Source organism: Coloeus monedula, assembly GCF_965178545.1.
Source record: "Coloeus monedula genome assembly, chromosome: 36".
NCBI classification, from domain to species: domain Eukaryota; kingdom Metazoa; phylum Chordata; class Aves; order Passeriformes; family Corvidae; genus Coloeus; species Coloeus monedula.
The window spans coordinates 1975688-1999955 of NC_138816.1; the positions used below are offsets into that span (position 1 = coordinate 1975688).

At 68.2% G+C, this 24268-nt stretch overlaps 3 protein-coding genes across 5 annotated transcripts; 1 reads left to right on the plus strand and 2 right to left on the minus strand.

Moving 5' to 3' along the window:
* Nucleotides 1–1109: 1109 nt before the first annotated feature.
* On the plus strand, nt 1110–9837 carry ABHD16A (abhydrolase domain containing 16A, phospholipase). 3 transcript variants are annotated; one of them, XM_082300094.1, is made up of 19 exons: nt 1110–1161; nt 1451–1517; nt 2269–2355; nt 2436–2521; nt 2637–2713; nt 3293–3397; nt 3715–3829; nt 5415–5513; nt 5608–5671; nt 6619–6668; nt 6926–7049; nt 8183–8287; nt 8366–8429; nt 8557–8613; nt 8712–8774; nt 9041–9117; nt 9212–9346; nt 9513–9559; nt 9638–9837. In XM_082300094.1, exons 3-19 carry the CDS (start codon nt 2280–2282, stop codon nt 9719–9721), a joined length of 1428 nt encoding a protein of 475 aa, XP_082156220.1. In that variant the 5' UTR covers nt 1110–1161; nt 1451–1517; nt 2269–2279; the 3' UTR covers nt 9722–9837. The 3 variants fall into 3 exon arrangements, with proteins under 3 accessions (XP_082156220.1, XP_082156221.1, XP_082156222.1); XM_082300095.1 differs by having other exon boundaries at nt 9248–9346; XM_082300096.1 differs by lacking the exon at nt 9212–9346.
* A 122-nt stretch (nt 9838–9959) lies between these two features.
* Nucleotides 9960–11997, minus strand: DDAH2 (DDAH family member 2, ADMA-independent). Its single transcript, XM_082300088.1, has 6 exons — nt 11602–11997; nt 11280–11373; nt 11103–11176; nt 10877–10996; nt 10259–10405; nt 9960–10127 (listed from the first exon to the last, which is right to left on the minus strand). Exons 1-6 carry the CDS (start codon nt 11896–11898, stop codon nt 9999–10001), a joined length of 861 nt encoding a protein of 286 aa, XP_082156214.1. The 5' UTR covers nt 11899–11997; the 3' UTR covers nt 9960–9998.
* A 676-nt stretch (nt 11998–12673) lies between these two features.
* Nucleotides 12674–24141, minus strand: VARS1 (valyl-tRNA synthetase 1). Its single transcript, XM_082299996.1, has 32 exons — nt 24117–24141; nt 23445–23776; nt 23047–23190; nt 22758–22905; nt 22509–22669; nt 22324–22417; nt 21908–22008; nt 21603–21727; nt 21321–21485; nt 20845–20926; nt 20646–20765; nt 20324–20432; nt 20033–20133; nt 19761–19851; nt 19026–19150; nt 18661–18764; nt 18407–18565; nt 18235–18325; nt 17879–17984; nt 17472–17542; nt 17267–17392; nt 16881–16985; nt 16718–16786; nt 16328–16406; nt 16076–16203; nt 15433–15597; nt 14526–14643; nt 14091–14260; nt 13803–13914; nt 13275–13450; nt 13014–13163; nt 12674–12818 (listed from the first exon to the last, which is right to left on the minus strand). The coding sequence occupies exons 2-32, from the start codon at nt 23772–23774 to the stop codon at nt 12750–12752; spliced, it is 3894 nt and encodes a 1297-aa protein (XP_082156122.1). The 5' UTR covers nt 23775–23776; nt 24117–24141; the 3' UTR covers nt 12674–12749.
* Nucleotides 24142–24268: the final 127 nt, after the last annotated feature.

Below are 24268 nucleotides of genomic sequence, written 5' to 3' on the forward strand. Positions count from 1 at the left end.
AACCCGGCGTTTTGGGCTCATTTCGGGGGGAATGTGGGGGTCTCCAGGCTGGTTGGGTGCGATTCGGGCTGGGTTGGGGGGGTTTGGGGCTGGTTTTGGGGGTGTTTGAGCGATTTTGGGGCTGGTTTGGGGTAATTTGGCCTGGGTTGGTGGAATTTGGGCAATTTCGGCGCTTTTTGGGCTGGTTTGGGAGTGATTCAAGTTGGTTTGGGGGATTTTGGGTGCGATACGGGGGAATTTGGGGTCAACTTGAGCTATTTGGGGACACTTTAGGCCTTTTGAGGATGCTTGGGGGTGGTTTTGGGTCATCTTGGACTGATTTAGAGCATTTTGGGGCACTTCGGGGTGGTTTTGGGGCCACTCGGGAGGGATTGTGAAGAGTTTTAAGTGGTTTTTGAAGGTGTTCATGTGGTTTGGTGTATTTTGGGGCACTTTGAGCTATTTTAGGCAAGTTTTGTGTGTTTCCAGACCAGTTTTGCATAATTTTGGGTGGATTTGATGCACTCCAGGTCGGTTTTGGTGTCACTTTCGGCTGTTTTCGGTCAACTCCAGCTGCTTTTGGGATCTCTTTGCCCCATTCCCGCCCCTTTCGCTGTATTTTGGGGCAATTTCAGCCGATTTTGGGGCACTTCGAGGCCTCTTCGCGCCTTTCGCGCAGGCCCGCCCCGTTCCCATGGCAACGCCGCCATCTTGCCCCGCCTCGTTCCCACGGCAACGCCGCCATCTTGCCCCCGCCCCGTTCCCATGACAACGCCACGGTGGGCGGGGCTTTACAATCAGCAAATGCGGGAACCCTGCCCTTGGCCCCGCCCCGGATGTTCAGCTTCCCGGAAGCGCCGCCACTTCCGGCGCCGCCATCATGGCGAAGCTGCTCAGCTGCGTCCTGGGCCCGCGGCTCTACCGCGTCCATCGGCCCCGCGCTCCCGGCGCGGCCGGGGGGGCCCCGGGGGCGCCGCAGGGAGGGAACGGAGCCGGCAGCGAGCGCGGGGAGCCGGCCTGGGTGAGGCGCGGGAGGGCGGGGGGCCCGGGCGGGGTGGTTGCCATGGCAGCCGCGGGGATGCGGACCCCCCGAGCCCCGCGCTGACCCCTCCCGTGCCCCCTCAGGACTCCTATTACCAACCGCGGGGGCTGGAGAAGCACACGGACAGTGTCCTGGCGCTGGTGAGACCCCTCGGGACTCCTCCGGCTCTGTCCGTGCCCTTCACCCTGCCCGGGGGGGGGGGTCCCCATCCCCCTGGGACCCCCCAATGGACCCGCAGACCCCCTCCCCATCCCCCATTTCCCCCACCCTGAATCGGGGACTCCCTCCCGGTGCCCCCAGACCCCATTTACCCCCTTCCCATGAACTGGGGACCCTCTCTGCCCCCATTTCCCCCCGGTTCCGAAGCGGGGCTCCCCCCCGGGGCCCCCCCGGCGCTCGGGGGTCTCAGGGGTCGCGGGGGTCCCGCAGGCCTCGGTGCTCTGGTCCATCTCGTACTACGCCTCCCCCTTGGCCGTGTTCTACCTGTACCGCAAAGGTGGGGCTGGGGGGGGTTTCGGGGGTCTCTGGATGGTTTAAGGAGGGTTTTGGGGTCTGTGGATGGTTTAAGGGGGGTTTTGGGGTCTGTGGATGGTTTAAGGGGGGTTTTGGGGTCTCTGGATGGTTTAGGGGGGGTTTTGGGGTCTTTGGATGGTTTAAGGGGGGTTTTGGGGTCTGTGGATGGTTTAGGGGGGGTTTTGGGGTCTCTGGATGGTTTAAGGGGGGTTTTGGGGTCTCTGGATGGTTTAAGGGGGTTTTTGGCGGTCTCTGGATGGTTTAAGGAGGGTTTTGGGGTCTGTGGATGGTTTAAGGGGGGTTTTGGGGTCTCTGGAGGGTTTAAGGGGGGTTTTGGGGTCTGTGGATGGTTTAAGGGGGGTTTTGGGGTGTCTGGAGGGTTTAAGGGGGGTTTTAGGGTGTCTGGATGGTTTAGGGGGGGTTTTAGGGTCTCTGGATGGTTTAAGGGGGGATTTTGGGGTTTCTCACCCCTTTATCTCCCCCCAGGCCTGCTGACCATGTCCCGCATGCTCTGGGGGTGTTTTGGGGTTTTTTTTTGGGGTTTCTCACCCCTTTATCTCCCCCCAGGCCTGCTGACCATGTCCCGCATGGTCTGGGGGTGTTTTTGGGGGTTTTTTTGGGGTCTCTCACCCCGTTTTCCCCCCCCCCAGGCCTGCTGACCATGCCCCGCATGGTCTGGGGGTGTTTTGGGGTTTTTTTTTGGGGTCTCTCACCCCGTTTTCCCCCCCCCCCAGGCCTGCTGACCATGTCCCGCGTGGTGCCCCTGTCGCACTGCGTGGCCACGCTGGGGCTACTGCTGGCGGGCGTGGCCTGTCTGCGAGGTGAGGGGGCTTTGGGGGCACCGGGACCCCCCTGAGGGCCCCCCCGGGACCCTCCGTGAGCCCCCCCCGTGCCCCCCCAGGGCTGGGCCGCTGGAGCAACCCGCAGTACCTGGAGTTCATCGCGGCGCTGGAGGAGAGCCACCGCAGCGGCACCCCCGAGGCCAAGGTGGGCACGGGGAGCCCCGGGGGCGCCGGGGACCCCCAAAAGGTGTCAGCGACCCCCCCACCGAGGGGTCTGGGGGGGGGTCTTAGGCCGCTGTTCTCCCCCATCCCCCCCCCAGCGCAAACTCGGACTCTACACCTTCGACTTCCGCAGCTGGCCCGTGGACTTCCGCTGGGACAGCGCCGGCCCCGCCTGGTCAGAGCCCCCCGGGACCCTCCCGGGACCCCCACAAACACCCTGGGACCCCCACAAACACCCCTGGGACCCCCCTGGGACCCCCCTGGGACCCCCACAAACACCTCAGGGACCCCCAGAAACACCCTGGGACCCCCACAAACACCTCAGGGACCCTTAAAAACACTTCAGGGGCCCCCAAAAACACCCTGGGACCGCCACAAACACCCCCGGGACCCCCAAAAACACCCCGGGACCCCCACAGACACCCCCGGGACCCCCAAAAACACCCCCAGGACCCCCACAAACATCCCAGGACCCCCACAAACACCTCAGGGACGCCCACAAACACCCCTGGGACCCCCAAAAACACCCCCAGGACCCCCACAAACATCCCGGGACCCCCACAAACACCTCAGGGACCCCCAAAAACACCCCCAGGACCCCACGACCCCTCCCGGGACCCCCAAACCACCCTGGAGACGCCCCTGGGAGCCTTCCCCAAACCCCTCTGGGGACCCCTGACCCCCCCCCCCCCCCAGTTCCCCTGGGACCACCAAATTCCCCTGGGCCCCCCTGACCCCCCGCTCTCGGTTGCAGGGGGGGCTCCCGGGCGGTGCCGCTGCTCCGAGACCCCCCCCGGCCCCGGGGGGGCTCCCGGGGGCTCCTGGGGGCGCTCCGGAAGCTTCCGTGTGCCCTGGTCAGGTGGGCGGGGCTCGGGGTGGGCGGGGCTCCGGGTGGGCGGGGCCGGGGTTGGTGTGGCTTTGGTGGGCGGGGCTCGGGGTGGGCGGGGCTCTTTTGAGGGGTGTGGCTTTGGGGTGTGGGCGTGGCCACGTGGGCGGGGCTGATGAGGGTGTGGTACTGGGTGTGGCCCAAGGGGGCGTGGCCAGGGGATGGGGAAGGAGCTGATTGGCCGTGGTGGGGAGGGAGGGGGATGGGTGGGTGGGTTTGGCCCCGCCCCCCGGGGGTGTGTCTGCGCTGACCCCACCCCCGGGCGTGTCCCGGGCCGGCCCCACCCCCAGGCTGCTCCTGGCCCACACCCTGGGCCGGCGGATGCTGTTCCCGGGCTCCGTGCGGCTGCTGCAGCGCGCGCTGCTGCCCACCCTGCTGCAGGGCCAGGCGCGCCTCATCGAGCAGGTGAGACCCCAAAAACACCCCAAAACCACCCTAAAATACCCCAAAACACACCCACCTTGCTGCAGGGCCAGGCCCAGCTCATCGAGCAGGTGAGACCCCAAAAACACCCTAAAACCACCCTAAAATACCCCAAAACACACCCACCCAGCTGCAGGGCCAGGCGCGCCTCGTCGAGCAGGTGAGACCCCAAAAACACCCTAAAACCACCCTAAAATACCCCAAAACACACCCACCCAGCTGCAGGGCCAGGCATGCCTCATCGAGCAGGTGAGACCCCAAAAATACCCTAAAACCACCCTAAAATACCCCAAAACACACCCACCCAGCTGCAGGGCCAGGCGCGCCTCGTCGAGCAGGTGCGACCCCAAAAACAGCCCCAAAATATCCTAAAATGCCCCAAAACACACCCACCCTGGTGCTGCAGGGCCAGGCGCGCCTCGTCGAGCAGGTGCGACCCCAAAAACACCCTAAAACTACCCTAAAATACCCCAAAACACACCCACCCAGCTGCAGGGCCAGGCGCGCCTCATTGAGCAGGTGAGACCCTAAAAACACCTTAAACCAGCCCTAAAATGCCCCAAAACACACCTACCCAGCTGCAGGGCCAGGCGCGCCTCGTCGAGCAGGTGAGACCCCAAAAACACCCTAAAACCACCCTAAAATGCCCCAAAACACACCCACCCTGCTGCTGCAGGGCCAGGCCCAGCTCGTCGAGCAGGTGAGACCCCAAAAACACCCTAAAACCACCCTAAAATACCCCAAAACACACCCACCCAGCTGCAGGGCCAGGCCCAGCTCGTCGAGCAGGTGAGACCCCAAAAACACCCTAAAATACCCTAAAACACACCCACCCAGCTGCAGGGCCAGGCGCGCCTCATTGAGCAGGTGAGACCCTAAAAACACCTTAAACCAGCCCTAAAATGCCCCAAAACACACCCACCCTGCTGCTGCAGGGCCAGGCCCAGCTCATCGAGCAGGTGAGACCCCAAAAACACCCTAAAACCACCCTAAAATACCCCAAAACACACCCACCCAGCTGCAGGGCCAGGCGCGCCTCGTCGAGCAGGTGAGACCCCAAAAACACCCTAAAACCACCCTAAAATACCCCAAAACACACCCACCCAGCTGCAGGGCCAGGCATGCCTCATCGAGCAGGTGAGACCCCAAAAATACCCTAAAACCACCCTAAAATACCCCAAAACACACCCACCCTGCTGCTGCAGGGCCAGGCCCAGCTCGTCGAGCAGGTGAGACCCCAAAAACACCCTAAAATCACTCTAAAATACCCCAAAACACACCCACCCTGGTGCTGCAGGGCCAGGCGCACCTCATTGAGCAGGTGAGACCCCAAAATGCCTCTAAACTAAGCCCGAAATAATTTCTTTAGAATTCCAAATAACCCCAAATTATCTCCAAAGAGTTTTCAGACTCTGAACTAATTGCTGATCTCAGAAACAACCCCAAAGTGACCCAAAAGCGACCCTAAAGTGTCTCCACCACCCTTGAGTACCAAAAAAACCCCAAAACAACCGCCCAGACCCCAAAACTGCCCCCTGAGCCCGCTGTCCCCCCCATGTCCCCGCAGTTCGGGGGCCAGCGGGCCAAGCTGGTGGCTTGTGACGGCAACGAGATCGACACCATGGTCATCGACCGGCGCGGCCGCGACCCCCGCGGGGACACCCTGGTGAGGCCTCGGGGGCCCGGGGGCGTTCGGGGCGGTCCCGGGGGGCTCTGACCCCACAGCGTCCCCCCCCGCGCGGCCCCGATGTCCCCCCCAGGTGATCTGCTGCGAGGGCAACGCCGGCTTCTACGAGGTCGGGTGTCTGTCCACGCCCTTGGAAGGTACGAGAGGGACCCCAAAACCTCACCTGGGACCCCCAAAGCTTTCCCTGAGACCCCAACATCTCCCCTGGGCACCCCAAAACCTCACCTGGGACACCCAAAACTTTCTCCAGGACCCCAAAACCTCCCGCGGGATCCCCAAAACCTTACCTGGGACCCCCAAAACCTCGCTTGGGACCCCGAAACCTCCCCTGAGACCCCAAACCTCCCTCGGCACCCCAAAACCTTACCTGGGACCCCAAAACCTCCTCTGGGACCCCCAAAACCTCCCCTGAGACCCCAAACCTCCCTGGGCACTCCAAAACCTCCCCTGGGACCCCCAAACCACCCTCAGCACCCCAACACCTTCCCTGGGACCCCCAAAACCTCCCCTGGGACCCCCAAATCACCCCTGAGACCCCAAAACCTCCTCTGGGACCCCCAAACCTCCCTCAGCACCCCAAAGCCTTTCCTGGGACCCCCAAAACTTCCCCTGGGACCCCAAAACCTCCCCTGAGACCCCAAAACCTCTCCTGGGACCCCCAAACCACCCCAGGGCCCCCAAAACTACTCAGGGACCCCTGAAATTCCCTCTGGGACCCCCAAAGCCCCCAGACCCCACAGAAGGCGGGGGTGGAGTGAACCATGTGGGGTTTGTGGGGGGGGTTGGGTCGATCCATTTGTGTTGGGGGTGCCTGGGTGGGGGTTCCCCTTCTTTGGGGGTCCCGGGGCGGTTCTGGGTGGTGGGGATTGGGTTTTTGGGCGGAGTTGGATTTGGGGGGGTTTGAATTTGGGGGAGGGTTGGATTTGGGGGGTCCCTGGGCTGCACCACCTCGTTCTGGGGGGGGTCTCACTTAGATCTTTGCACGTCTTTGGGGGGGTTTTTGCTGGTTTGGGTCCTTCCCCTTCATTTTTGGGGCCTGAAGCCCCCCGGGCCCAGCGTGACCCCCGCATGTCCCCCCCCCCAGCTGGGTACTCAGTCCTGGGCTGGAACCACCCCGGCTTCGGCGGCAGCACTGTGAGTTCGGGGGGTCTCGGGGGGCCTGGGGGGGTCCCAGGGGATCTGAAGGATTGGGGGGGGGTGGATTTGGGGGATTTTGGGGATCCCCTGACCCCCCCTATTGCAGGGCCCAGAGCGTGTCACAGATGGGGTCAGGTGGGGGTGCTTTTTATGGGGGTTTGGGGGGGGGGTTTGGGGTACCCCGGGGGTGGGCGATTTCAGGGGGGGTTCAGGGGGTTTTAGGGGATTTGGGGACCCCGCTGACCCCCCCGCAGGGCGTCCCCCTGCCGCAGAGCGAGGCCAACGCCATGGACGTGGTGATGCGCTTTGCGCTGCAGCGCCTCAACTTCGCCCCCCCGAACATCGTCCTGTACGCCTGGTCCATCGGGGGCTTCACCGGTACCGGGCACGGGGAGGGGGCTCAGGGCACTGGGAGGGCACTGGGAGCGCACTGGGAGCGCACTGGGAGGGCATTGTGGGGCACCAGGAGGTGGTTCAGGGCACTGGGGGGCACTGGGAGTGCACTGGGGGGTACTGGGAGGGCACTGGGAGCGTACTGGGGAGCACTGGGAGGGGGTTCAGGGCACTGGGAGCACTGGGAGCATACTGGGGGCACTGGGAGGGCACTGGGAGCGCACTGGGAGGGGGTTCAGGGCACTGGGAGCACTGGAGGCCATGGGAGCACTGGGAGCGCACTGGGGGGCACTGGGAGGGGACTGGGAGCGCTGGGAGGGCACTGGGGGGCACCGGGAGGGGGTTCAAGGCACTGGGAGCAGTGGGAGGGCACTGGGGGGCACTGGGAGTGCACTGGGAGGGGGTTCAGGGCATTGGGAGCACTGGGAGCGCACTGAGAAGGGGTTCAGGGCACTGGGTCGGGGTTGAGACTACTGGGAAGGAACCGGAGCGGGCACTGGGAGCACTGGGAGTGCACTGGGAGGGGATTCAAGGCACTGAGAGCACTGGGGGGCACTGGGAAGGGGTTCAGGGCACTGGGAGCACTGGGGGGCACTGGGAAGGGGTTCAGGGCACTGGGAGCACTGGGAGGGCCCTGGGGGGCACTGGGAAGGGGTTCAGGGCACTGAGAGCACTGGGGGGCACTGGGAAAGGGTTCAGGGCACTGGATCGGGGTTGAGAGTACTGGGAAGGAACCGGAGCGGGCACTGGGAGCACTGGGAGTGCACTGGGAGGGGATTCAGGGCACTGAGAGCACTGGGGGGCACTGGGAAGGGGTTCAGGGCACTGGGAGCACTGGGGGGCACTGGGAAGGGGTTCAGGGCACTGGGAGCACTGGGAGCGCACTGGGAAGGGGTTCAGGGCAGTGGGAGCACTGGGGGGCACTGGGAAGGGGTTCAGGGCACTGGGTCGGGGTTGAGAATACTGGGAAGGAACCGGAGCGGGCACTGGGAGTGCCGGGAGGAGGCTCCGGTGACCAAGAGCTGGACCCCGGCACTCTGTGGGCTCTGGAGCCGCTCGGGGCTCCGTGGGGGGGTCCTGGGCCCCCGAGGGTCCCCGCTGACCCCCGGCCCCCCCAGCCACCTGGGCCGCCATGTCCTACCCCGAGGTGGGGGGGCTGGTGCTGGACGCCTCCTTCGATGACCTCGTGCCCCTGGCCCTGAAGGTGCTGCCCCGGAGCTGGCGTGAGTGCCCCTCCCCCCACCGCCCCCAGACCCCCCCCCCGAGCCCCCCCAAGCCCCCCCTAACTCCTCCCCCCCCAGGGGACCTGGTGACGCAGACGGTGAGGGAGCACCTGAACCTCAACAACGCCGAGCAGCTCTGCAGGTACGGGGCTGCCCCTCCCCCGCCCTCTGGGGACCCCCCCAAACCTCCCCAGGACCCCCAAACCCTCCCGGGCCCCCCCGGGTGTCAGGGACCCCCCAAACCCCCCTTCTCCCCCTCCGCCCCCCAGGTACCAGGGCCCGGTGCTGCTGGTGCGGAGGACGAAGGATGAGATCATCACCACCACGTGAGCCCCCCCCCACCCAGACCCCCTGGGACCCCCAAAACCTCCCCAGGACCCCCCCAAATCCCCCTGACTCCCCCGTGTCCCCCCCCGCCCCGCAGGGTCCCCGATGACATCGCGTCCAACCGCGGCAACGACCTCCTGCTGAAGCTGCTGCAGCACCGGTGGGGAAATGGGGGGTTCTGGGGGGTTTGGGGGGTCCTGGGGGGGATTGGGGGGTCCTGGGGGGGGCCGGGAGAGGTTGGAGGGGTCCGGGGCAGGATTGGGGGGAGGTTGGAGGGTTCTAGGAAGGATCTGTGGGTTGTGGGCAGGGGGGCATTTGGAGGAGTTTGGGGGTCTCAGGGTGGTTTGGGGGGTCCTGGTGGGCTCTGGGGGTCCTAGGGGGCTCTGGGGGTCTCTGGGGGGCTCTGACTCCCCCCGTCCCCCCCAGGTACCCCAAGGTCGTGGTGGACGAGGGTCTACGGGCGGTGTGGGAGTGGCTCGAGGCCGCGACCGCCGAGGAGGAGAGTGAGTGACCATCCCGAGCCCGGGTGTGACCCCCCCCCTTCTGGGCTCTGTCCCCCCCTTTCGGGGTTCTGACTCCCCAGTTTTGGGTTCCAAGTCCCGTTTTTGGGTTCGAACCGCCCGTTCTCGGCAGGCTCCGTTCTCCGCGGCTGCGCCCCCGACGAGGGCTGGTGCCAGGAGCAGCTCAAGGCCTTTGCGGGCGACCGGAGCCCCCCGTTCCCCTGGAGCCTGGGTCAGGGCGGGGCCGGGGCGGGGCCGGGATGGGCCAATGGGAGGGTGGGGGCGTGGCAAGGGTGGGTGGGACCAGGGGGTTGGGCTGGGCAACCAGTCAGGAGCTGGGTGTGGCCCTGGGTGTGGCCAGGCTGGCCCCACCCCTGACGTTTGCCCCGCCCCCACAGGTGAGGATCTGAGCCCCGCCCAGCGCCGGCAGCTGGCGCTGTACCTGGTGAGTGGGGGTGGGGCTAGGGGGCGTGGCTTGAGGGGCGTGGTCAGGCCCTGACCACGCCCACTGCTCCTCCCCCAGGCCCAGAAGCACCTGCAGAACTTCGAGGCCTCGCACTGCACGCCCCTCCCCCCCCAGGCCTTCCGCCTGCCCTGGGTGCTGTGACCCCTCCCCCACCCCGCCCCTCCCCCGCCCTGCACGCGCTCTGCTCCTCCCCCACCCGCAGAAGTAATGACTCATTAATTAAGGAATTAATTAAAAGGAATTTTTTTTTTATTTGGTCCCGGACGCCTTCTTAAGGCAGAGGAGGGAGGGGTGGCGGCCGGGGGGGGGGGGGGGGATGGGGCTAAAAAACGGGGTGGGGGAGGGGCTCTCTATGTGACCCCACCCCCAAAATGGGAGGTGGGATCTCTGGGAATGGGGGCGTGGTCAGTGGGCGTGGTCAGGGCCGGCCCCGCCCAGCCGGCCGCGCCCGCAGCAGGACGCAGCAGGAGCTCAGGGCCCCGCCCACCTTGGCGGCCTCGCTCAGGTCCAGCGGCACCAGCGACACCCCCGGAACCTTCTGGAACGCCTGGGGGGGCAGAGAGGGGGCCTCAGGGCATGGCCACGCTCTTAAATGGCTCCTCCCCATCACCCCGCCCACACCCAGAGCCCCACCCTGTTTGGCCACGCCCACCGGCCACGCCCACCGGTCACGCCCACCTTCTGGCTCTGCGGGAACTCCTCAGGCCCCCGGTGCACCAGGACCCCCCCCGGGAGCCCCCCCGGCCGTGTGAACAGACAGTTCCCGGCGGGGTCATCGGGCAGTGCCAGCCGCGAGTAGGGGTGGTCCGAGAGCTGCTCCATGGCCTGGGGGGGACACGAGTGACCCTCTGACCACCCAAAACTGACCCCAAGAACTGACCCTCAGATGCCTCAAAACCACCCCAAAACTGACCCCCAGAACTGACCCTTAGATTCCCCAAAACCACCCCAAAACTGACCCTCTGACCACCCCAAACTGACCCTCAGATCCCCCAAAACCACCCCAGAACTGACCCTGAGAACTGACCCTCAGATTCCCCAAAACCACCCCAAAACTGATCCTCTGACCACCCCAAACTGACCCCCAGAACTGACCCCCTGACCTCCCAAACCCCACCCCCTGAACCCCCCTGTGTTCCCCTCTGGCCCCTTGGCCCCCCACACCCCTCAAACTGACCCGCTGACCACCAAACCCTGAGCCCCCAACTCGTGCCCTTCCCCAAACTGGGTTCCCCCTCCAAACTGGGATTTTTATCCCCAAAACCGCAGCGTCCCCCCCTCCCCGTTGTCCCCCACCTTGATGGCCCTGCGGGCGCCGTCGCTGCTGCCGTGGGCGATGGTCTGGGGGGCGGCCATGCTGCAGAACCCCTTCAGCCGCCCCCCGCCCCCCACCGGCACCGTGGACACCGTGAAGTCCTGCGGGGGGGGGGAGGGGGGCACAGGGGGGAGTCAGAACCCCCTGGAAACCCCAAAAACCCTGGGACCACCCCATTAAACCCCCAAAGCCCCCCGGGGGTCTCACCCTGAAGGCGTCAGCCACGGCCTCGGCCCCGCGCAGGTTGGTCCAGGGGGAGATTCCCACGAAGAATTCCCGGCCTGGGGGGGGGGGGAGGGGGGAGCAGGGGGTGGTTGGGACCCTGGAGGGTCCCAGGGGGTCCCGTGGGTGTCCCGGGGTGGTCGGGGGGTCCCCCAGACTCACCGGTGAACAGAACGTCCCCCCCGTCCAGCGCTGCCCCCTCGTCCGTCACCGACAGCACCCGGAGCTGGAGCTGCTCCAGCACCTCCCGGAGCCCCCCGAGCTGGGGGGACAGCGGGGGTCACCGGGGGGGCGGAGTGGACATCAGCCACGACCCCCCCTCTGCGCCCACACAGCCCCCCCGGCCCAGCCCCCACCCCAAAAGGACCCCGATTCCCACCCCCACCATCCCGGGGGTCCCACAGCTCCTCGGCCCCCTCCCCCCCGGGGGTCGCAGCCCCCTGAGACCCCCCCCCCCCCAAACCCCCGTGTGTCCCCCCGGTACCTCCTCGCGGCGGGGGGGCCCCGGCCGGGTCAGCAGCGCCGTCCCCCCCTGCACCACCACGAGCTCCTCGAGCAGCAGCGGCCGGAGCCCCCCCCGGGCCGGGGGCAGCTCCAGGACCTGCAGCCCCAGGCGCTGCCGCAGGACCCCCCCCAGGACCCCCCACTGCCGCCGCGCCTTGGCCGGGTCCGGGGGGGGCCCCGGGGGCGCCGCGACCCCCAGCGCCTCCTCCCAGGGGTCCCCCGGGGGGGGCAGCGCCCGGATCAGGGCGTGGGTGAAGTGTCCGAAGGGCTCAGCCATGGGACCCCCCCGGACGGGACCCCCCCGGACGGGACCCCCGGACGGGCGGGGCTGGTTTGGGGTCGGGGTCAGGGGGAGTTTGGGGGGGTCTCACCGGGACCCCCGCCCGGGGGAGGAGGAGGAGGAGGAGGGGGAGGGGGCGGGCGGAGCCTTCGGCCTCGGTGCTGCCGGAGCTGCGGGGGGGGGGCAGTGCCGCTGATTAACGGGGGCTCATTAGCGCTAATTAACGGGGGAAACGCCCGCCCCCACCCCTCCCCCGAGCCCCACCAACACCCCAAAAAGCAGCCGGGGGCGCCCCGAGCCCCTCAACGCCCCCCGAGCCCCCCGGAACCCCCAGGGACCCCTCGCGACCCCCACATCACCCCAGAGCCCCCCCGGACCCCCGAGACTCCACAGGGACCCCCGGAGTCCCCCAAAGTCGCCCCGGGGACCCCCCCAAAGTCGCCCCCCGAGACCCCAACCCAGGAACACGGGCTCCCAAAGACCCCTGGGCCCCTCCTGGAGCACCCCCCGCTGCTGCCCCCGAGCCCCGCCCCCCCAGGACCTCCCGACGCCCCCGGGACCCCCCCCCGGACCCCCCCGGACCCCCCCGGACCCCCCTTACCCGCGGCCGCCCCGATCCCAGAATACCCCGCGGCCACGCCCACCCTCATTGTCCGCGCGGAGCGGGGGCGGGGCCAGAGGAGACCACGCCCCTCATTAAACTGGCCACGCCCCCCCGGGGTTCCCCCCCCCCCCCAGTGACGTCAGCACGGGACCGGTCCATGAACGCCTTTATTGGGGGGGGGGGGTCTCGGGGGGCGGGGAGGGGTCCTGAGCGGGTCCTGGCTGGGGGACGAGGGGGGGGAGTGTCACAGCATTTTCCTCATCAGCTCCTCAGCTTCCAGAACGTTCCGCAGCTCCGACTCCAGCTGGGTCAGCTGTGGGAGGGACACACATGGGCTGGGACCCCCCCGGGACCCCCCGAGCCCACCAAACCCCCCCAGCACCTCCTGAGACCCCCAGGACTCCCCAGGATCCCCCCAGCCCCCCTCCAAGCCCCCCCAGAGCCCCTCCAAGGCCTCCCCCAGCCCTCCATGCTCCATCTGAGCCCCCCCAAGCCCCCCCCGGCTCACCTTGGCCGCGTCGGCCTCCTGCACGTGGGGGGGCACCTTCTGGGCGTAGCCGGGGCCCCCCCGCCGCTCCCGCAGCCGCTCCAGGGCCTTCTCCAGCTCCTCCCGCCGCCCCCCCAGCCGGGACAGCTCCTTGGGGGGGTCCACGACGCCCTAAAACGGGCAAACCCCCCCCCAAAACAGCGTCAGTGCGGGTGGGTGATGGTGTCATTGCAATGATGACGTCATGGGGGGGGTGGTGTGGTGACGTCACGGGGCACCCACCTTGAGCAGCAGGTGGACGGTGCAGCGGTCAGAGGCCACGGCCACGGCGCAGCCCTGGGGGGGCCCCTCGCCCCCCTCCAGCAGCCGCACGGCCCCGACCCCCCCCAGTGCCCGCAGGAGCCCCCGGTAGCGCCGGGCCCGGGACCCCCAGGCAGGGTCGGGGCACTGCAGGAAACCTGGGGGGACAGGGGGGGGTCAGGGGGGTGGGAGCCCAGAGACCCCCCCAGACACCCCCCCAGAGACCCCCACTGCCCACCCTGCCCCACTCCGGGGGGCTTTGGCGGGGGCTGGAGGGGCCTCAAAGCCACCTGGAACCCCCCCGCCCACTGCCCAGCCCCCCCTCAGTGACCCCAAACATTGCTTGGATTGCTCGGGACCCCCCCACGCCCCCCAGGAGCCCCCTGCCCCAATTAGAACCCCCCAAATCTACTCTCAGACCCCCTTTAAGCATCCCTAGTACCCCCCAAACCCCCTTCGAGCCCCCCCAGGACCCCTCAAAAACGCCATTTAGGCCCCCCCGGGCCGTACAGGGGGGTCTCTGGCGGGTCAGCCCGTGTGCTGCCCGCAGGCTCCGCAGCGCCCGGACGATGCCCAGCACGAACTCCATGGTGGCCTCGGCCTCCTCATCCTGCCAGCAGAACTGGGGGGAGGAAATTGGGGGGTCAGGGCCAGAGACCCCCCCCCCCTCAGGACCCTCAAATTACCCCCGGGACCCCCAACTTCCCCCTCATCCCCACAGGACCCCACTGAGCCCCTCCCAGAGCCCCCCCAGGACCCCAAATCCCCCCTCAGACCCCCCCCCCCGGCCCCCCCCACCTGCTCGGGCTCGGGGAAGGGGGCCAGGCAGATGCTGGGGGGCGCGGGGGGGGCGCGGGGGGGCAGCCGCTGCCAGAGCTCCTCGGCCAGGAAGGGCATGAAGGGGGCGAGGAGCCGCAGCCCCGCGTCCAGGCAGGTCAGCAGCGTGTCCCTGACGGCCTCCACGTCACCTGGGACAGTGTCATCGTCGTCACCATCATCATCGGCACCCCCGGAAACCCCCCAGGACCCTCCCAAACCTCCCCAAATCCCCCGGGATTCCACCCAAACCCCTCCCAGAACCGACACCCCCCCAAACCCCTCCGGTCACCTGGGGCACCTCGTCATTGTCACCATCGTCAGCGGCACCCCCTGAAACCACCCAGAGCCCCCCAGAACCCCCCCGGACCCTCCAGCCTGGGCGGTGACCGCAGCTCTCCCCTCCCCCCCCCTCACCTCTCTCCTCGTCCTCATCGCCGTCCCCGTCGTGCCCCTCCCCCTCCCCCTCGGGACCCCCCGGGACCCCCCCGGGCTGGGCGGGGGCTGCTCGGGCCAGCACCGGCTTCACACACTCCTGGGAGGGGAAAAGGGGTCAGGGGGGGCCGGGACCCCCAGACACCCCCAGGGACCCCAAATAACGCCCAGAGACCCCCAGATAACCCCAGAGACCTCCCTGGACCCCAAATACCCCCCCAGGGACCCCCAGAGACCTCCAGATAACCCCAGAGACCTCCCTGGACCCCAAATAACCCCCAGGGACCCCCAGGGACTCCCAGATAACCCAAATAACCCCCAGAGACCTCCAGAGACCCCCCCGGACCCCAAATACCCCCCAGGGACCCCCAGATAACCCCAGAGACCTCCCTGGACCCCAAATACCCCGCAGGGACCCCCAGAGACCCCCAGATAACCCCAGAGACCTCCCTGGACCCCAAATACCCCGCAGGGACCCCCAGAGACCCCCAGATAACCCCAGAGACCTCCCAGGACCCCAAATAACCCCCAGGGACCCCCAGGGACTCCCAGATAACCCAAATAACCCCCAGAGACCTCCAGAGACCCCAGAGACCCCCCCAGACCCCCAGAGACCCCCAGATAACCCCAGAGACCTCCCTGGACCCCAAATAACCCCCAGGGACCCCTAGGGACTCCCAGATAACCCAAATAACCCCCAGAGACCTCCAGAGACCCCAGAGACCCCCAGATAACCCAAATAACCCCCAGGGACCCCCAGAAATCCCCAGGGACCCCCCGTGACCACCCCAAATCCCCCTGAGCCCTCCCCGTCCGCAGCCCAGCCATGCCCCCACAACCCCCTGTACCCCCCCCAGGACCCCCCAGGACCCCCCAGGACCCCCCGTACCAGGTAGACGTCGCACAGCTCGTACACCCAGAAGCCGTGCACGGCCGTGGTGGCCCCCGGGAAGTCGAAGCCCCCCAGGGCGGCCCCGCAGCCCTGCACGGCCCGGCTGAGGCGGCTCCGCACCCAGCGCTCGGCCAGAGCCCCCCGAGGACCCCCGGAGCCCTCCTGGGGACAGGGACAGCCGTCAGGGGGCACGGGGACACCGGGGGGACACTGGGGGACGTCGAGGGGACATTGGGGACATGGGGGGTCAGGGGGACATGGGGAACATTGGGGACATGGGGGATCAGAGGGTCAGGGGGACATCGGGGACGCGGGGGGTCAGGGGGACATTGGGAACATCGGGGACATCAAAGGGTCAGGGGGACATTGGGACCATTGGGGGGACATGGGGGATCAGAGGGTCATGGGAACACTGGGGACACCAGGGGGACATCAAAGGGTCAGGGGGACATGGGGACATTGGGGACATGAAGGTCGGGGGGTCAGGGGGACACGGGGGGGGTCCCAAGGGTCAGCAAACCCCATGGGGGGGGAGGGTCTCAGCCCCATCATCGAGGTCCCCTCCCCGCAGGTGAGGACTGGGGGCTCCCAGGGGGCTGGGGGGGGGTCAGGAGGGGTTTGGGGGGGTCTCGGGGGGTACCTGTGGGGCGGGGGGGGGCCGGTACCCCTCTCCCAGCGCCCGCAGCACGAAGCGGGCCCCGTTCCAGACCTTGTTACAGAAGTGCCGGTACCCCAAAACCCGCCCCACGTCCAGGTTGATGTCCCGGCCTGGGGGGGACACGGGGCAGTCAGGGGGTGGTTTTGGGGTGATTTTGGGATACCCTGGGCCCTGTAGGCGCAGAGGGGGATTTGGGGGCTGTTTTTGGGGTGGTTTTGGGGTGGTTTCAGGTACCCTGGGCCGTGTAGGCGCAGAGAGCGAAGCGAAGCGCGTCCGTGCCGCACTCGGGGATCCCCTCGGGGAAGTCCCGTTTCTGTGGGGGCAGAAGGGGGGGAAGGGGTCACTCCGGGAGGGGATAAAGACCCTCCAAAATACTCCCGGGACCCCCCACAGCCCCCCTCCCCCCACAGCAGCCCCCAGAACCTCCCAAGCCCCCCCCAGTGTCCGTCACTGTCCCTTGGAGCCCCCTGGATCCCTCCACAGGACCCTCCGGGCACCCCAACCCCACCCCAGACCCCTCCAGACTCCCCCAAATCCCCCCAAATCCCCCAAGATCCCCCCAGGACCCTCCCAAGTCGCCTCTAAATCCCCCCCAGATCCCCCAAATTCCCCCCAGAGCCCCACCTGCCCCTCCCGGGCACGCTCCAGCTCCGCAGGGTCCAGGTTGCTGCTCTCCAGCTGCTGATGCAGCTCCTGGGGGGCACGGGGGGGTTACCGGGGACCCCCAGACCCCCGGGGGACTTGGGGGGCTTTTTTTGGGGGGGGTCAGGGGGTTCTGGGGTCCCACCTGCAGCGACACCCCCGCGATGACGTCCAGGGGGTCGATGACGTTCCCCAGGGATTTGCTCATCTTGCGCCCGTGGGCGTCGCGGACGATGGCGTGGAGGTACACCTGGGGGGGAGGGGACAGGTGACACCTGGGGACAGGTGATGCTCCTGTGGGGCACAGGGACACACCTGGGGCATGGAGCTACACTGGGGGATGGGGGGGGACAGGGACAGGTGACACCCGGGGACAGGAAGGGACAGGGTCAGGTGGGGACAGGTGACACAGGTGGGGGGGGACAAGGACACCTGCGGGACAGGATGGGGACACACCTGGGGGAGTCCCAGGAGAAATTTGGGGTTATTTTGGGGTGTTTTGGGGTTATTTTGGGGTGTTTCGGGGCCCACCTCGCGGAAGGGCAGCCGCCCGGTCAGCGCCAGCCCCAGCATCACCATCCTGGCCACCCAGAAGAAGAGGATGTCGTGTCCGGTCTCCAGCAGCGACCCCGGGTAGAACCGCTCCAGGTCGGGGGTCTGAGGGGACCCCAGAAATGAGACCGGGACCCCCAAACCCCCCCCGCGACCCCCCAGAGCCCCCTGAGCTCCCCCTCACCGGGTCAGGCCACCCGAAGATGGAGAAGGGGAAGAGGCCGGAGGAGAACCAGGTGTCCAGGACGTCCTCATCTGACCAGGGACAGCAGTAACCGCCAGTGACCACCAGTGACCACCGGGGACCAGCAGTGATGGCCAGTGACCACCAGGGACAGCAGTGACCGCCAGTGACCACCAGGGACCACCAGGGACCACCAGGGACAGCAGTGACCGCCAGTGACCACCAGTGACCACCAGGGACCACCAGGGACAGCAGTGACCACCAGGGACCACCAGAGACCCGCTCTTTCTCCCCCCAGCTCCCCCCGACTCCTCCCAGTGCCCAGCCTACTCCTCCCAGTCCCTTCCAGTTCCCCCCAGTCCCTCCCAGTGCCCCCCAAGTTACCCCCCAGTGCCCCCCAGTCCCACCTTGCCTCAGGCTGACCAGTTCCGGGGGGACTCCAAAGGCTGCGGCCGCTTTGGCTCGAGCCTCGTCCTCGGAGCGGCCGCTGACCCAGAACCGATCGTCCTCATCCTGGGACCCCCAAAAAATCCCAGATGTCACACAGAGACCCCCAAATGCCACCCCAAAGCACCCAGAGACCCCCCTAACCCAGAACCAGCTGTCCTCATTCTAGGACCCCCCAGAATAACCCAAATGTGACCCCAAACGTCACCCAGGGACCCCCAGACTCTCCACTGCTCACCCCCAGCCCCACGACATCATCCCCCAGCCCCATAGCACCCCCCAGCAGCCCCCCCAGCCCCACAGGACCCCCCCTCACCTGGCCAGGGGGCACTTGAGGATGGTTTATGGTGACGAAGTAGGCGGGGATGCGATGGCCCCACCAGAGCTGCCGGGAGATGCACCAGTCCCTGCGGGGGAAGAAATGGGGCAGGTGAGAGTGTGGCTGTGGGGCAGGGCTGTGGGGCAGGGCAGGGTCCGTGGGGTCTCACCTGATGTTGTCCATCCAGCTGAACCAGGTGCGGGCGTGGCTGGCCGGGTGCAGCCGCAGGTCCCCCCTGCGCACGGCGGCCGCCGCGGCCCCGGCCAGGCCCTGGCAGCGCACGAACCACTGTGGGACGGCCCGAGGCTCCAGCACGTCCTTGGAGCGGCTGCGGCAGGGGGACAGCGTCACCTGTGTCACCTGCTGTCACCTGTGCCACCCATTGTCATCTCCTGCCACCCCAGAGTGACCCTCGGCCCCCACCTGCAGATGGGCACCACCATGGGGTTCTCGCTGACCCCCCGGAACAGCCCCCGTTCCTTGAGGGTCTCCAGCAGCGCCGAGCGGGCCTTGAACCGCGGCATCCCCTGGGGATGGGAGGGATACGGTCCTGAGCGCCCCCCGAGTGACCACAGCCCCCCAGACTGACCACAGCCCCCCAGAATCCCCACCCAAACCACCCCCATACCCCCAAAACTACCCAAACCCCCCAAATCACCCAGATGCCCCAAGACCCCCTAAAATAACCCAAATCTCACCCAAACCCCTCAAATCCCTCCCATTTCTCCCCTGCCACAGGTCCCTCCGACCCCACAGGGGGTCCCAGCCCCGTGACCCCCCAGCCGCACCTGGAAGGGCGCGGGGACGTTGACCATGGTGCCGTCCTCGCCGATGACCGTGGCCCCGCCAAGCCCATGCCGCTGCCCCACCTCGAAGTCGGTGGCGTCATGGGCGGGGGTGATCTTAACAGCACCTGGGGGCGGGGCCGGCTCAGGACACGCCCAAAACCGGCCACGCCCACCCTGACCACACCCAGGCCCGGCCACGCCCACGCTGACCACTGCCATGCCCAGCCACCACCCCCTAAGCCACACTGCTTTAGGCCACACCCCTTGAGACCACACCCACCCAGGCCACACCCCTGAGCAGCCACACCCATTAAGGGACACACCCTTAAATAACCACACCCCCAACAGCCACACCCATCTAAGCCACACCCCAAAGCAGCCACACCCCTCTAAGCCACACCCCACCCAGAAAAGCTACACCCCTTTAAGCCACACCCCAAAACAGCCACACCCCCAACAGCCACACCCCTCTAAGCCACACCCCAAAGCAATCACACCCATCTAAGCCACACCCCAAAACAGCCACACCCCCAACAGCCACACCCCTCTAAGCCACACCCCAAAGCAATCACACCCCTCTAAGCCACACCCCAAAACAGCCACACCCCTCTAAGCCACACCCCAAAGCAATCACACCCCTCTAAGCCACACCCCAAAACAGCCACACCCATCTAACCCACACCCCACCCAGAAAAGCCACACCCCTTTAAGCCCCGCCCCAGCCCCGCCCCTCACCGGTGCCGAACTGGGGGTCCACGAAGGGGTCGTGCAGCACGGGCAGGCGCCGCCCCGTGAACGGGTGCAGGACATGGCGGCCCCGCAGGTGCTGAGGAGGGTGGGGCCATTAGGGACACACCTGGGCCTGGCCACGCCCACCTTGGGGCACACCCACACCTGGGCAGGCCCCGCCCCTCACCAGGTACTGGGGAGACGGAGTGCTTGGGGTGAAGCCCCATCCCCCAGGTGAGCCCAGCCCATCCCCCAGGTGAGCCCAGCCCCACCCCCACCTGGTATCGGGGGTCCTCAGGGTGCACGGCCACGGCCTCGTCCCCCAGCATCGTCTCCAGACGCGTCGTGGCCACCACGACCTCGGCATCCTCGCCCTCCCCTGGGGGGCAAACGGGGCATGGGGGTCACCCCATGGACCCCTCAGGGACAGAGAGACCCCTGGAACCCCCAAAAACCCCAACAGACCCCACAGAGACCGAGACACCCCTCAGAGAATCCCCAAACACCCCCCCAGAGACCCCTCAGACCCCCAGAGACCCCCATGAACACCCCAGACCCCCCCCATTTACCGGCCCCCTCCAGGGGGTATGCGAAGGCCACCAGGACCCCGAACTCCACGGGCTCCTCGTAGCCCGGCACCCGCAGGAGGGTGCGGCCCCCCAGCTCCCGCTTCTCCACCTGGGGGGGGGGGAGGGAAACAGACTCCGGTGAGACCCCCAAAAACACCCCCTGCACCCCAAAACCCCCCAGACCACCCCCAAAACCTCCTGGGTGCAGGAAGGGAAGCCCAGTCCTTGGGATCCCTGAGTTTCTCCCAGCCCTAGGGGTGTTTCAGGGGGTCTTGAGGGTCCCGGGACAGGTTTTTGGGGGGTTTTGGGGAGTTTTGGGTACCTCGATGTCAGAGATGGCCGAGCGCAGGGTGCAGCTCCAGTGCACGATGCGGCGGCTCCGGTAGATCAGGCCCTGCTCGTGCAGCCTCACAAAGGCCTCGGTCACCGCCCGGCTCATTTTCTGTGGGGTCAGCGGGGTCGGGGGGGGGTCAGGGGGTGCTCAGGGACCCCCGGGACACCCCCTGGAGCCCCCCACTCACAGGGTCCATGGTGAAACAGGCGCGCTCCCAGTCCATGGAGGCTCCGAGGCGCCGCAGCTGCTGGTAAATGCGGTCCCCCTTCCTGGGGGAGGGAGAGGCTGTGGGGCCGGGGGGCTTTGGGGTGGGGAGGGGGCTGGGGAGGGGTTCAGGAGGGGCTGGGTCACTTTGGAGCCACTGCGGGGTCTCCTTGGGGCACCACGGGTGACTTTGGGGTCACTATGGGATGCTGGGGGTCACTTTGAGGCACCATGGGTCACTTTGGGGTCACTATGGGATGCTGTGGGCCACTTCGGGGTACCATGGGTCACTTTGGGGTTGCTCGGGTTCCATGGGTCTCTCTGGGGTCACTCTGGAGTGCTGGGGGTCACTTTGGGGTTTCCATGGGTCACTTTGGGGTGACTCTACAGTGCCAGGGGTCACTCTGGAGTGCCGGGGGCGGTCACCGCGCAGCCGCTCAGCGGTCAGTGGTCACTCACTCCTCCTTCCAGCGCCACACCTCCCCCAGGAAGGCGTCGCGGCCGAGCTGGTGCCGAGTGACCCCTCGGGAGCGCAGCAGGCGCCGCTCCACGACCACCTGGGTGGCGATGCCGGCGTGGTCACAGCCCGGCGCCCACAGCGTGGTCAGTCCCCGCATCCGGTGCCTGTCGGGGACATCGGGGGACACTGGGGACACTGGGGACACTCCCCGGATCCCCAGTGGTCACTGGTGGTCACTCCTGTGTGTGCCCGGCGGTCGCCACCGCTCAGTGGTCACTCACCAGCGGGTCAGCGTATCCTGGATGGCCACGGTCAGGGCATGGCCCAGGTGCAGCGTCCCCGTCACGTTGGGGGGGGGGAGGCACATCACGAACACCCCCCGGGGGTTGGGGGTGTCCAGGGAGCGCTGGGGGGGCATGGGGGGGTCAGGGGGGCTTGGGGACCCCCAAGGACCCCCCAACTCCCCCCCAAATCCCTTCAGACTCCCCCAGTACCCTCCCAAACCCCAAATTCGTGGCGGAAGAGCCCCTCCTTTTCCCAGCAGCTGCACCTGGACCCCCCCAGGCCCCCCCGGACCCCCACTCACCCCACATTCCGGCCGGAAGAACCCCTCCTTCTCCCACCAGCTGTACCAGGCCGCCTCCACGTAGGCTGGGCTGTAGCTCTCGGGGAGGGGTCCCCCCACATCTGGGGAGGGGTCCCAGGGGGGTTAAATGGGGCTCAGACCCCACCCCCAGACCCCCCTGAGCCCCCAGACCCCCCCAGCCCCCCGTGTCCACCCCCAGACCCCCTTGAGCCCCCCCAGACCCTGAGTACTCCCCTGAGCCCCCTCTGCACCCCAAAGCCCCCCCAAGACCCACCTAAAGCCCCCCCAAACTCTCCCAATACCCCCCGTAGCCCCCACAGACACCCTCACAACCCCCTCTGAGCCCCCCCCAGAGCCCCCAAACACCCCCAAATGCCACTGGAGCCCCCCCCCCGACCCCCCAAAGCCCCCCATACCCTTCTTGCAGCCAGGGGGGGTGGGGGTCTCATAGCGCAGCCCCTGCAGCTCCCGCCGGGCCCGGCTGGGCTTGGCTTTGGCCTGGGCCTGGGCCTGGGGGGGCACGGGGGGGTCAGGGACCCTCAGGGACCTCCAGGGACCTCCCCAGAGACCCCCAGGGACTCCCCCCCCAGCCCCCCCTCACCTGCAGCTCCCGGTTTTTCTCCTGTTTCTGCTGGAATTTCTCCAGTTTCTCCCGTTTCTTCGCCTCCTTCTTCAGCTGCGCCGCGCTCTTGGCGGGGGGGGGCTCGGCCTGGCCCGGCCCCCCCGGACCAGGACCCCTGGGGACCCCCTGGGGTTGCTCCCCTGGGGACAGCGAGAAGGGGGGGGGGGGGGGTCACTCTTTGTCCCCCTCCAAATCCCCACCCCCCGTGGCCCCCCTCCCCACACTCACCGGGGGTCCCGGGGGGGGCAGGCGCGGGGTCCCCCCCCCCGCAGAGCCGCACGTCCCCCAGCTCCGCCCGGAACTCGGGAAGCCGGACACAGCCCAGGAACCAGCGAGTGACCGCCGGGAACGGGGCGCGGGAGGGGGCGTCCAGCACCTGGGGGGGCACAGAGGGACATCGGGGGAAAGGAGCTCAGAGGGGTCATGGGGACAAAAGGGAACGCGGGAGGGTCGGAGGGGTCAGGGATGATGGGGGGGGAATTCCTGGGGGTCCCGGGAGCATTCGGGGGGGTCTCACCTGCGTGAACGGGGCCAGCAGGGCGCAGGCCACGGTGACATCGGCCAGGGTGACGCCATCCCCCACCAGGAAGGAGCGGCCGCTCAGGTGGGCCTCGAGAGCCCCCAGCCCCCGGCGCAGCTCCTGCAGCCCCCGGGCACGGGCCTGGGGGGGCACGGGGGGGTCAGGGACCCCCAATCTCCCCCCCAGCCCCCCTCCATATCCCCTCATATCCCCCCCGCAGCCTCCCCACCCCCATTTGTCACCCCCCAAAAACCCCCAGGCTGCGCCCCCCCCGCCCCACCTCGGGCCCCCTCCAGGCCAATGTCTCCCCTCGTCCCCACCCCCAAATCCCACCTGTCCCCCCTCCCCGGCCCCTCTGTACCCCCCCATGTGTCACCCCCAGGCCCCCCCCTCACCTCGGGGGGCCCCCCCAGCGCGATGGCCGCGGCCGTGGCCAGGTCGCCCTCGGCGAAGGCCACCCACTGCCGCACCAGGGCGGCCTCGGGGGGGGCCGTGCCGCGCAGCCGGGGGGGGCTCAGGAAGAGCGCGGCGGCGCCGGGGCCCAGCAGGGCCCCCCCGGGGGTGCGCAGCGCGGGCAGCGCGGGGGTCCCGGCCGCGGGGACCCCCCCGGGCACCCGCTCCACGCGCGGCGGGGGGCCCGGCCCGAAGCGGGCGGCGATCAGCACCCGGCGGGCGGCGGCGTCGGCGGGGGGGGGCGGCAGCAGCAGCACCGGAGGGGCGGCCATGGCTGGAGGGACAAAACGGGGGGGGGGCTGGCGGTCACCGGGGGTGTCAGGGCTGCAGGTGGGGGGGCCGGGAAGCGGTGCCGGGCGGTGTTTAGGGGTCCTGGGAGGTGCTTGGGGGTCCCGGGGGGTGTTCGGGGGTTCCCCAGTGGGTCCCGGGGGAGGCTCAGGGCCGTGGCCGGGGGGGCCGTGCTGTGGGGAGCGCCGGCGGCCGGTGCCGGGCGGTGTCGGTGCAGGGGTCTCGGGGAGCACCTGGGGGGCACCGAAGGAGAATGGGGGGTTCCCGGGGGGGGGGGGGGGGTGAAATCCCCGGGGGTCACGTGGCCTCCCCGCCTCCCCCGGTACCTGAGGCGGCCGCGGCGGGAGGAGACACGTGGGGCGGCGCGCGCGGCGCATGCGCAGAGCCCCGCCCATCTCGGCCCGCCATTGGCTGGCGCTCGCTGGCGTGGGCGGAACCTCCGGTGCCACCGAGCGTCCCGGAGCGAGCGCCGCACCCG

What these genes read in the sequence shown, in the direction of transcription:
- ABHD16A (XM_082300094.1), top strand. Translation starts at nt 2,280, where the DNA reads ATGTCCCGCGTGGTGCCCCTGTCGCACTGCGTGGCCACGCTGGGGCTA. An exon ending in ACCCCCGCGGGGACACCCTG is followed by an intron (nt 5,514 to 5,607) that starts GTGAGGCCTCGG and finishes TGTCCCCCCCAG; the next exon opens with GTGATCTGCTGCGAGGGCAA. An exon ending in GTCCATCGGGGGCTTCACCG is followed by an intron (nt 7,050 to 8,182) that starts GTACCGGGCACG and finishes CGGCCCCCCCAG; the next exon opens with CCACCTGGGCCGCCATGTCC.
- DDAH2 (XM_082300088.1), bottom strand. Translation starts at nt 11,898, where the DNA reads ATGGCTGAGCCCTTCGGACACTTCACCCACGCCCTGATCCGGGCGCTG. An exon ending in GGCCCCCCCGCCGCGAGGAG is followed by an intron (nt 11,374 to 11,601) that starts GTACCGGGGGGA and finishes CCCCAGCTCGGG; the next exon opens with GGGCTCCGGGAGGTGCTGGA. An exon ending in GCGCCCGCAGGGCCATCAAG is followed by an intron (nt 10,406 to 10,876) that starts GTGGGGGACAAC and finishes TGTCCCCCCCAG; the next exon opens with GCCATGGAGCAGCTCTCGGA.
- VARS1 (XM_082299996.1), bottom strand. Translation starts at nt 23,774, where the DNA reads ATGGCCGCCCCTCCGGTGCTGCTGCTGCCGCCCCCCCCCGCCGACGCC. An exon ending in CCCCCCTGGCTGCAAGAAGG is followed by an intron (nt 22,009 to 22,323) that starts GTATGGGGGGCT and finishes ACCCCTCCCCAG; the next exon opens with ATGTGGGGGGACCCCTCCCC. An exon ending in GGACCCCCAGTTCGGCACCG is followed by an intron (nt 19,151 to 19,760) that starts GTGAGGGGCGGG and finishes CCCCGCCCCCAG; the next exon opens with GTGCTGTTAAGATCACCCCC.